At 45.4% G+C, this 12,239-nt stretch overlaps 1 protein-coding gene across 1 annotated transcript in view; it reads right to left on the bottom strand.

The window, feature by feature from the left end:
• Positions 1 to 12,239, bottom strand: part of LOC137637037 (uncharacterized) — a 66,404-nt gene that overhangs the window by 28,748 nt on the left and 25,417 nt on the right. Inside the window, exons 2-3 of the mRNA XM_068369347.1 lie at positions 7,032 to 7,164; positions 1,134 to 1,265 (exon numbers count right to left, since the gene is read on the bottom strand). Of these exons, the coding sequence (XP_068225448.1) occupies positions 1,134 to 1,265; positions 7,032 to 7,164 (265 nt within the window). The remainder of the gene's footprint in view (positions 1 to 1,133; positions 1,266 to 7,031; positions 7,165 to 12,239) is intronic.

Raw genomic sequence — 12,239 nt, 5'->3', positions numbered from 1 at the left:
GAGAGGAGATTACAGGTAACTCCTAAGAAAGTAGTTCGAGGTAAGTATTCGTGTTGGAACAAACATATGGTAAAAATAGTTCACAGTAAATATAATAACAGAATTTCTACCACCTAACACTACATATTCTATTATCTAACAAAACATTACTTGTCAACTGATAAAGCATTCTTTAAAATGTTTAGAATAAAAGGATTCTCCAATTGTGGAGCGCATTTCTAGCACAAATGACTAGTTATTTTTTTTAAATAACTGTATCTGTTACCTAACCCCGCAAAGACCAAGGGCCGACTGTAGTTTAACCACTTGTTAAACGATTTTAACGACTGTCCCCATCTCCCTATTAAACGACGACGGTTTGTACGTCTCTTAAGAACAAATATATTTTCAATGCAAATACGCACCCTTGCTGTTTTGGTCATTTTACAATAACAATATCTTATGTATAGCGTACTGTTTTACCTTAAATACTTTACTACAAGAGAGCGTGCTAGAAATAGGAATGAATGGCGAGCGATTGTGACGCAGTTCCGGTAGGCCCTGCTGCTTCCTCCGGTGCCTTAGATGACCGCGGAGGTAGCAGCAGTAGGGGATTCAACATTATGAAGCTTCATCTGTGGTGGATAACGGGGTAGGGTGGGCTGTGGCACCCTAGCAGTACCAGCTGAACTCGGTTGAGTCCCTTGTCAGGCTGGGAGGAACGTAGAGAGTAGAGGTCCCCTTTTAGTTTTGTTTCATTTGTTGATGTCGGCTACCCCCCAAAATTGGGGGAAGTGCCTTGGTATATGTATGTATGTACTTTACTACTTTAATCATATCAAATTCTATAATTCTACTTACACTTCAAATTTATGTTACTATTTCCTCACATAAAATATTGTCTTGTGACATGAAAAATGTGTCAGATTATCCACAGATCTGGGTATTTGGAGAAAAATACATTGGATTCTCACTGGTTTTGTACACTGTACAACCACCATGCACTAAGAGGAGGATAATTTATACCTGCCAGTGGGTCCCGAGGGAGCAAGCATTAACAATCACTCCTCTTGCAAAGAAGAAAAATGACTATCTAGGGACATACAGTAATTTTCTTATTCTAAAAATTAAACATTTAGTTCAATATACCGTACCTTTTTTGGACGATTCTGATGGCGGCCTCTATTATCTTTAGGGAAGAGTATATTCTGTTCATGCTTTATGCATAGCGTTCGAATTTTCTTGTCCGATATTCCATGAATATTGGCGAAAGCTTTCTTACAGACCTGATGAGAAAATAGCAATAAAAATTATCAGATAAAATACATATCCCTTGTAACTTGGCAAAACAAAATTTAATGATAAAGTTGAATTTCATCTTTACTTGATGTTCATATTACTTCTGCCTCGAAGATGTTTAAATGTCGAAGCCTACATGGAAATTGAAATTTCCCTTTTTTCTCCATGCAAAATGCCTCCACCTCTAGGAACCATAGTACCATCTGGTGGACAAAGATAACTAAATTACTGTAATAGATGATGTGTCATAGTCCCTTTGTCCTTTCAGTTTTAAAAGTAAAAAACCCAGTCGTTTATCTCTTCACATCACCAATCAGTGCGGAGGAGGGGAGCATGTTTATACATATCAGTTGAGTGTAAAATTAATAAATTTTATCAATAAAATTACATTTATGAAATGCCTCTGATATTCATATTGCTAAATTTCACTCTGACAGAGGAGGGTTAGTAAAGACATGTTAACCCTTTTACCCCCAAAGGACGTACTGGTATGTTTCACAAAACTCATCCTTTTACCCCCCATGGACGTACCGTTACGTCCTTGCAAAAAACTGCTATTTAAATTTTTTTTTGCATATTTTTTAAAATTTTTTGAGAAGCTTCAGGCATTTTCCAAGAGAATGAGACCAACCTGACCTCTCTATGACGAAAATTAAGGCTGTTAGAGCAATTTTTAAAAATATACTGCAAAATGTGCTTGAAAAAAAATAACCCCCTGGGGGTTAAGGGTTGGAAATTTCCAAATAGCCTGGGGGTAAAAGGGTTAAAGTAACAATCTAGAATAATAAAATCTTCTGCATCCAAAACTCATTTAAAAGATTACCAATCCTAAACTCAAGTAAATTAACAATCACTTATGTTAACAGTTACATTCCAAGCCTTTACCCACTATTCACTCTTTAAACAAAAGTCATATAATAAAACATTGAACTTTCTCATTGAGAGATGAAGCTATATCATTATTATCACCTGCTAAGCTGCAACCCTAGTTGGTAAAGCAGGATGCTATATGCCCAAGGGCCCCAACAGGGAAAATAACCCAGTGAGGAAAGGAAACAAGTTAAAATAAAATATTTTAAGAACAGTAAAAAACATTAAACTAAAAATTTTCTATATAAACTATAAAAACTTTAACAAAACAAGAGGAAGAGAAAAGTGAACCCTCGTTTATCGCGGTAGATAGGTTCCAGACCCGGCCGCGATAGGTGAAAATCCGCGAAGTCGTGACACCATATTTACCTATTTATTTAACATGTATATTCAGACTTTTAAAACCTTCCCTTGTACGTAGTACTGTTAACAAACTACCCTTTAATGTACAGAACACTTAATGCATGTACTACAGTACCCTAAACTAAAACAGGCACAAATATTAAAGGCAATTTTATATCATGCGTTTCCTAAACACGCCAAAAAGCACGATAAAAAATGGCAACCAATGTTTTGTTTACGTTTCTCTGATCATAGTGAAGAAACAAACGCATTTACTGTACACATCTGTGTATAGGTTAGTTTTTGCATCGATTATATTGATTATTCAGTACAGTATGTTGATTTGGTTATTACCAATATATTACCATATATATATATGGGTTATGAAAAAAATCCACGAAGTGGTGAATCCGCGATGGTCGAACCGCGAAGTAGTGAGGGTTCACTGTAAGATAGAATAGTGTGCATGCCCGAGAGTACCCTCAAGCAAGGGAACTCTAACCTAAGACATTGGAGGACCATGTACAGAGGCTATGGCACTACCCAAGACTAGAGAAAAACAGCTTGATTTTGCAATGTCCTTCTCCTAGAAGAGCTGCTTACCCTCTGGTTAAGGTTCACTTTCCCTTTGCCTACACATACACCAAATAGTCTGACCTATTCTTTAGGGCAGCTGACCTGAGGTGGGGTCAGGGATTGGGTCATTCATATGAAGAGAATAAGAAGTTTTGGGAAGAAGTGAAGAGAGTAAGGAAGGCTGGTTCAAGAATTGAAGAGACAGTGAAAGACGGAAATGGAAGGTTGTTAAAAGGAGAGGAGGCAAGGAAAAGGTGGGCGGAGTATTTTGGAAGTTTACTGAATGTTGAGGATAATAGGAAGGCAGATATAATTGCTGTTGCAGGTGTTGAGGTGCGGGTGATGGGAGATGAGAATGAGAGAGAGATTACAAGAGAGGAATTGAGGAGAGCACTAGATGAAACGAGAGTAGGAAAAGCATCTGGTATGGATGGTGTGAGAGCCGAGATGTTGAAGGAAGGGGGTATGACTGTACTTGAATGGTTGGTGAGATTGTTTAATATGTGTTTTGTATTGTCAATGGTACCAGTAGATTGGGTTTGCGCGTGTATTGTACCACTATACAAGGGTAAGGGAGATGTGCATGAGTGTCGTAATTCAAGGGGTATTAGTTTGTTGAGTGTAGTTGGAAAAGTGTATGGTAGAGTAATGATTAATAGGATTAAGGATAAAACAGAGAATGCAATCTTGGAAGTACATGGTGGTTTTAGAAGAGGAGGGGTTGTATGAATCAGATTTTTACAGTTAGGCAGATATGCGAGAAATATTTAGCAAAAGGTAAGGAGGTGTATGTTGCGTTTATGGATCTGGAGAAAGCATATGATAGAGTTGATAGGGAAGCAATGTGGAATGTGATGAGGTTATATGGAGTTGGTGGAAGGTTGTTGCAAGCAGTGAAAAGTTTCTACAAAGGTAGTAAAGCATGTTAGAATAGGAAATGAAGTGAGTGATTGGTTTCCGGTGAGAGTGGGGCTGAGACAGGGATGTGTGATGTCGCCGTGGTTGTTTAACTTGTATGTTGATGGAGTGGTGAGAGAGGTGAATGCTAGAGTGATTGGACGAGGATTAAAACTGGTAGGCGAGAATGACCATGAATGGGAGGTAAATCAGTTGTTGTTTGCGGATGATACTGTACTGGTAGCAGACACAGAAGAGAAGCTTGACCGACTAGTGACAGAATTTGGAAGGGTGTGTGAGAGAAGGAAGTTGAGAGTTAATGTGGGTAAGAGTAAGGTTATGAGATGTACGAGAAGGGAAGGTGGTGCAAGGTTGAATGTCATGTTGAATGGAGAGTTGCTTGAGGAGGTGGATCAGTTTAAGTACTTGGGGTCTGTTGTTGCAGCAAATGGTGGAGTGGAAGCAGATGTACGTCAGTGTGAATGAAGGTTGCAAAGTGTTGGGGGCAGTTAAGGGAGTAGTAAAAAATAGAGGGTTGGGCATGAATGTAAAGAGAGTTCTATATGAGAAAGTGATTGTACCAACTGTGATGTATGGATCGGAGTTGTGGGGAATGAAAGTGATGGAGAGACAGAAATTGAATGTGTTTGAGATGAAGTATCTAAGGAGTATGGCTGGTGTATCTCAAGTAGATAGGGTTAGGAACAAATTAGTGAGGGTGAGAACGGGTGTAAGAAATGAGTTAGCAGCTAGAGTGGATATGAATGTGTTGAGGTGGTTTGGCCATGTTGAGAGAATGGAAAATGGCTGTCTGCTAAAGAAGGTGATGAATGCAAGAGTTGATGGGAGAAGTACAAGAGGAAGGCCGAGGTTTGGGTGGATGGATGGAGTGAAGGAAGCTCTGGGTGATAGGAGGATAGATGTGAGAGAGGCAAGAGACCGTGCTAGAAATAGGAATGAATGGCAAGCGATTGTGACAGTTCCGGTAGGCCCTGCTGCTTCCTCTGGTGCCTTGGATGACCGCGGAGGTAGCAGCAGTAGGGGATTCAGTATTATGAAGCTTCATCTGTGGTGGATAATGTGGGAGGGTGGGCTGTGCCACCCTAGCAGTACCAACCGAACTCGGTTGAGTCCCTTGTCAGGCTGGGAGGAACTTAGAGAGGAGACGTCCCATTTTTTGTTTCATTTGTTTGATGTCGGCTACCCCCCAAAATTTGGGGAAGTGCCTTGGTATATGGATGTGTATGTATGTATTCTTTACAGATTCTTCTCTGTCTTCATACTCCTGACAACACTGAGATTACCAAAGAATTCCTCTTCACCCAAGGGGCTAACTACTCTACTGTAATGATTCAATGGCTACTTTCCTCTTGGTAAGGGTAGAAGAAACCCTTTAACTATGGTAAGCAGCTCTTCTAGAAGGACACTCCATAATAAAACCATTGTTCTCTAGTCTTGGGTAGTACCAAAGCCTTTGTACCATGGTCTTCCAATGTCTTGGGTTAGAGTTCGATTGCTTGAGGGTACACTCAGGCACACAATTTTGTTTATTTCCTTTCCTCATGAGGCTACTTTCCCTGCTGGAGCCCTTGGGCTTATGGCAATCTATTTTCCAACTAGGGTTAGAGATTAGCTAGTAATAATAATAAAATTCTTTCTAACGATACCTTTCTGCAAAACAAGAGCGAGGAGACCGACAGAGTGGAGACCAATATTTGGGTGACCACTCCCGATCACATAGACACAGTTAACAAAGGGGTTAATAACAAGATCTTAGGTCATCTTCACACGAGGCATTAACTTTTCGATAGTAAAGACGAGATCAATCTATCATGGGTTCCATTTCCATGACAGTTGACTTTTTAGTTGAAGATTCTGAAGCATCCGTCAAACATGCAGAACTAAGGGGAAGAGAGCGGTGCCTTTCATCCCGGTGGTGTGCATATTCAATCTTATACGAGTCTGGGAACTCGTAGCAGGGGAGCACCTGTACCACGTACTAATACACCTTCCCAGGAGAGGTCAGTGCTCAGTACTGCATCACCTTTCCAATGTCTCAGTGAGAATTCGGTTGAAGCCTCACAACTTACAAGACTAGCCGAATAATCTTCTTCTCCTTCCCACAAGTATTCAGAGTCGAGGTCTTGGGATTCAGCAAAGATAATACTGTGGCAGATTCCTCCCTAATAGTAGGCAAGGACACAACGATGGTTTTCAGGTCTAACACCTCCTCCATAGACAGATGAGCAGACGAGAAGAGCACAGCAGGGTTCTCGCATTAGCTAGCACCCCTAAAATCTTCTAAAAAGACAAAATGCCAGTGATGCCCAAGGCAGGCTACAACTTCCAGAAGTTCAAGTCCTCACACTTATCGTCATTGGTCGGCACAGAAGGAGGAAAACTTCAAATGAAAGGCAGAGGAGTATTGCCTTCACTAGGGGAAGGCGGTACTGTACTTCTGCTTTCCTTGATATAGGTCCCAAGCGCAAGGAGGAGTCCTCCTTCCATCAGAATTCCTCCAGAAGACCCAGCACTAGAAGTATCCAAAAGCACAGCAGGTCAAGAATCAGAAGCAGCTGAAGAGTTTCTTCAGCATTACCATGTCTCAAGCCAAAAAAAAATCCTCAAAAACTTCATACCCAACTCCACCCACTGCAGAGGAGGCCATGACTTCCACTCGTCAAAAGGGGATGAAAGCAAACAATCATTCTCCTAACAAAATGCACAGAGGATAAGGATCCCTTGTTAGCTTAAACATAAGCTAACTGGGGGCATACCCGCATGTCCTTAAGTGGAGTCCATATATCACACACACAATACTGCAAGAAAAACCAGAAGATTAAAACAGCCCAAAGTGGAACCAAGAAGTACGTCTGTATAATTTGCAGCCGAGATCAAAAGTGACAGCTTCGCTGACTGTCAGGTGGGTGGAGCATACCCTCCACCAGTCAGAAAATAATGCCGCCTTGCTTTAAGTCGAAACAGCCCAATAGATGAGGGTTTGTACTCAAGTAGGAACAAACTAGATCTAGACCTCAAAGCTCCATGAAAGAAAAAAATTAACTAACCTGAATCTCTTTCCCTTTTATTCTTACGTAGTATTTATAAGAACAGGTTCTACGTTCCGAAACTGGTTGCCGCTTTCGTTGAATGTCGTGCCTTCTAATCAAACCATAAAGGTATGCATTTTGTTCATCATAACTGAAAAAGAATCAATAATTGTATGAGATAAAAGAAAATCTTTTAACCCTTTTACCCCCAGGCTCTTTGGAAATTTCCAACCCTTAACCCCCAGGGGGTTATTTTTTTCCCAGCACATTTTGCAGTATATCTTTTTTAAATTGCTCTAACAGCCTTAATTTTTGTCATAGAGATGTCAGGTTAGTTTCAGTCTCTTGGAAAATGCCTGAATTTTTTCAAAAAATTATCAAATATATGAAAAAAAAAATTTTTATAGCATTTTTTTGCAAGGACGTACCGGTACGTCCATGGGGGTAAAGGGATGAGTTTTGTGAAACGTACCAGTACGTCCTTTGGGGGTAAAAGGGTTAAAATCTAATATATAAGACCTACTTCTATACAGTACTGATCTAATTGCTTCTCTCTTGACATTCTACACTTAAATAAAAAGATACTACCTTTTCTTTCTTTGCCAAATTCCACCTACTTAATTTACATATATAGTTAATATGGAGGTTTATAGCAACCAAGTAGTTGTGAGTACATCATAGTTATTTCCTTTTTTCAGTCTCGAAGTCAAAACCGGTTCATTTAGTCTCTTAGATTAATAATCTTTATCAATTACCTGAGATTTATCTAGCTGATTGACAACCAATTATAAATCAAAGTAAACTCATACTTATTCGAGACTCCAGATTGGGTTCTATACATATTACCACTAACAATCATTTAAAAATGATAAATTCGTAGATAATTTGTATTTTTCCTAACTATACAAACCTTAGCTATTTAATAGTGGTATTACTTTCGGCGTAGCTGTAATGACGACTCATTAATTTTTAACAAGGGTTTACTACCCACACTGCTAGTTAGCGGGGGTAGGGAAGGGTAGCTTGCTAACCCCCCCCCCCTTCTCACACACCTGTGCTTGAGCTCACTTTGCTTGGAGGTAGGACTTCGAGGGGGATAGGGCTGGCGGGCAAGTTTGATTAAATAGCTAAGGTTTGTATAGTTAGGAAAAATCACAAATTTTAAGTAATTTGTATTTTTCCTAACAGTAATTACCTCAAACTACTTTCTTAGGAGTATCTGGGATTCTCCTCCCAACCGACCAGAATTTTGTGTAGTTTCCCCTATCTCCGTTTTCTATAGTGGGTCCCTCTGTGGCGGATGGATACTCGCCCTGAGGTGACCCGGGTCAGCGTGCGAGAGCATGGAGCTAGGTCTCGGTCACCAGTAAGCTTTTGATAATTATGGTATCGAACTCCTGTAGGACATTCGGATGGGCGGGCAATAACCCGAAAGTAGGTCGAGGTAAGTACTGTTAGGAAAAATACAAATTACTTAAAATTTGTGATTTGTTCCAAAACGGAGTAGATTAGCTCGAACTACTTTCTTAGGAGACTTCTTACACCTTAGGAGGCGGGGGTGGACTTACAGACCGAGAGACCTGCTGGATGTTAAATGAGTAAACCTAAATAGGAGGCTAGGTTCTGCTGACAATCAAACGGGATAGGAGACTCGGGGAGAACTACACAAAAAACTTTCTAGTGTCTAAGTAACTCATCTCTGTAAAAAGTCTCCGGACGTGGGCGTCTCCAATGAAACTTCTCGAAGTGGGGCTGGCGGAGGTGGTCTTCACTGTCCGGAAGCGGCCAAGGTGGAAGGACCGCCAGTTCCTTTAGGTCCGCGAACCACTCTCTCTCCGGCCACCAGGGCGCTACCAAAGTCATCCGCAGGTTCCTTGCACGTCTGACTCTGTTGAGGACTTGTCTGAGGGTCCCGAAGGGAGGGAAGGCGTATACGTCGAGACCGTCCCAAGTGTGCTGGAAGGCATCCTCGAACGCTGCTGCTGGGTCTGGCACTGGAGAACAGAGCACGGGGAGCTGAGCATTGAGCTTTGTGGCGAAGAGGTCCATCACCGGCGACCCCACTTCAGGATGATTGTCCATGCCACTCCCGGGTGCAAGGACCACTCCGACCCTACTACTTGACCCATCCTGCTGAAGCCGTCGGCTAGGACGTTCCTTTTCTCTGGAATGAACCTGGCCATGAGCTCGATGTGTTCCCTTTTGGCCCATTCCAGGATCTTTGCCGTGAGGTCGCACAACTCCCTCGACTTCAGCCCTCCTTGCTTTTTCACGTAGGCTACCACAGTGGCGTTGTCGCACATGAGCGCCACCGTGTTCCCTCGGAGAAGGTGGACGAACTCTAGGCCCACTCTTTGAACCGCCAACAGTTCTAGCACGTTTATATGAAAGTTCTTTTTCTCGGGGGACCACTTTCCCTTCGCTGATTCGTCGAGGAGATGGGCTCCCCACCCCTCTTTCGATGCGTCCGTGAAGAGCAACATCTCCAGAGGGGCGGTCGCGAACGGCATCCCTTTGAGGATGTTCGCCCTGTCGGACCACCACTTCAGGGTTTCCTTCGTCTCCGGGGACACTATGACTATTTTGTGCGAGGACTCCCCCGGGGACCAGAGTTCTTTCAGGTTCCACTGAACCGCCCTTAGCCTGAGTCTCCCCCGAGGGACTAGCTTCTCTAACGATACCAGGTGGCCCAACAGCCTCTGCCAGTCCTTGGCTCTCCTAGGGAAGTCCGATAGGAAAGGGAGGAGTATTCGGTCCAGGTTTTCGAGCCTCTCTGAGGAGGGGAAGGCTCTCCCCAACTTGGAGTCCAGGACCATCTCCAGGTATGTCATCCTAGTGGAGGGGATCAACTGCGACTTTTCCATGTTGATGGTGATCCCCAAGTCCTTGCAGAACCGTAGAAGCTTTGCGCCTTGCTCCTTCAGTACTTCCTCTGAGGCTGAAAGCAACAACCAGTCGTCTAGGTACCGGATCAGGCGGATCCCCTGTTCAACGGCCTAGACTGACACTGTTGTGAAGACTCTCGTGAAGACCTGCGGAGCTGTCGACAGCCCGAAGCATAGGGTTCTGAACTGCAATGACTGGGAACCTCACTTCACCCTTAGGAACTTCCTGCTGGAGGGGTGGACAGGGATCCGAAAATACGCGTCCTTGAGGTCTAGCGACATCATGAAGTCCCCTTCCCTCAAGGCTTCAATCACCAACTTCGGGGTGTCCATCTTGAAGTCGGTCTTGCATATGAACTTGTTGAGGGCCAAGAGGTCTATGACCGGCCTCCAACCCCCTGTCGCCTTCTCTACCAGGAAGAGCCTGCTGTAGAACCCCGGGGAGGGGTCCTTGACTAGTTCTAATGCCCCTTTCCTGAGCATAGCTGACACTTCTTCTTGTAACGCCGCCTTCTTCAAGGGGTCCTTGGGAGCCAACGACTCTGCCCGTTGGTCGGGGATTAGAGGGGGCGGGTTCGCCAGAAAGGGAACTCTGTACCCGTCCTTCAGGACTGCCACGGACCATGGGTCTGCTCCGTTGTCCCGCCATGCTTGCCAAGAACGTTTGAGACATCCCCCTACCTGAGGCTTCGGCAGGAGTAGGGGGCCTCTCTTCCTACCTTCTCCTCGAGGCGCAGCTAGAGCGGCCTCTCCTGGAGTTGGAGTAGTTTGGCCTAAAGGAGGACTGCGGAGTTGTGCTTCCCCTACAGGGAGGCTGCGAGGCCTGACACCAGGAAGACGAAGGGGTATCGTCTGGGTTGTGCTGTCGTGGGATGGGGACCGTCCGGCGCCGCCCTTCTGTGAGTCGGACGTCTTCTGCAGGGAGCCTGGAATCTCCTGGTTCCTTGATCTTCCTTACCCTTTCCATAGCTTCCTCCACTGCCTTCAGGGGGAAGACGGAGTCACCCCACACCGGGGAGTTCCTCAGGCACTTTGCTTCCCTCTCGGGTAGCCTACGGATCAACTTATTGAGCACGGTGTCTCTCTTCCGCAAAACCCAGTTGGCCGTCTGTGTGAGGGACTGGAAGATGAGGAATTTCATCGCCTTCCCACCTGAGCGGATTAGTTCTTGGAGTAGGGTTTGGTTCTCAGGCACTGCCAGGTCATGCGACAATTGAAAACCTACTAAGGTGCAAGCCCACCAGTCCAGCCATGACGTGACGTTCACTATGTCCTGGGCTGTGTCTTCCATCATCGCGGCCTCTGCTGGGGAAAAGCACACTGGGGCAGAGAAGGCCCTGTATTCCGCACTGCCCTGGTTAAGGCTGGCTATTGCCGCTTCGACTGCGCGGGGTCCCAAGTGCCACCTGTCCGGGACGTAAAACCGCTTCTGGGTCCTTAACCCCGGCAGCAGCTTGAGAGACCCTTGGGCCCTGAGAGAGTTTGCTTGACCCGCGACGTACCTGTCCATGTGGTCCATCCTCAACTTAACATCTGGGGCCAACGGAAGGGTTAGGGACAGCTTCTGTTGGACGGGGTTGTCGACTAACCTGCCCAGACCCGAGAGCCACGCCTGCTCTGTCGAGGGTTTTGGGTCGTCCAGTCTGTGGTGCCGCCTGATCAGAGGCAGCACTTTCCTATAGGAGGAGACTTCATCTGCCGAGCACTCCCCACCGTCCATCAGTCCTTCCACCACTTGATCCTCCGCGTCGGGTGCATCGTCGACCACAGATGGAGCCACAGGGGAGGCTAGGTCCTCTCTCTCTCGCCGATCCAATGGCGCGGGAACCTACAACATGGGTGGCTCCGCCGAGACAGAGGTAGTCGTCATGGGTCTACCTCCTCCCGAGGAGCTCAGTGGGGCCAGGGGCCTACGGTGATCTGCCGGTTGGCCAGGGGGCTTGGACAGAGCTGCCGTGGAACCGGGGATAGGGGCCATGTTACCAGGCCGAAGGAGCGGCTCTCTCAGCTGGGCGGATGGAGCCGGTGCCTTCGCGGGTTTTTGCATGGCGAAGTCGACATGTGTCGGCGGCTTCGGACGACAGGCGGACCGAGCGGACGCCACGTGTGGTAAGGGCGAAAGCGCGGCTCTAGCGGGACACGCGGATGAGCCTGGAGCGGCGGCTGCCCTGATTAGCTCGCTACGGGGAATCGTCACACGAACTCACTTATCCCTGGATGATCGCCCTTTCTTGCTCCTCTTCCTGGAGGTTGAGCGTTTCCTGGACGGGGCTGAGCGGGAGCGAGACTTCCTCCTACGGGACCTCTTCCACTTCTTTCTCGCCTCACAGGGATCGGAGTC

The sequence above is a fragment of the Palaemon carinicauda genome, unplaced genomic scaffold (assembly GCF_036898095.1).
Source record: "Palaemon carinicauda isolate YSFRI2023 unplaced genomic scaffold, ASM3689809v2 scaffold50, whole genome shotgun sequence".
Classification (NCBI taxonomy): domain Eukaryota; kingdom Metazoa; phylum Arthropoda; class Malacostraca; order Decapoda; family Palaemonidae; genus Palaemon; species Palaemon carinicauda.
The sequence above is the reverse complement of the archived record's forward strand: the minus strand, read 5'-3'. Positions and strand labels throughout refer to the sequence as shown.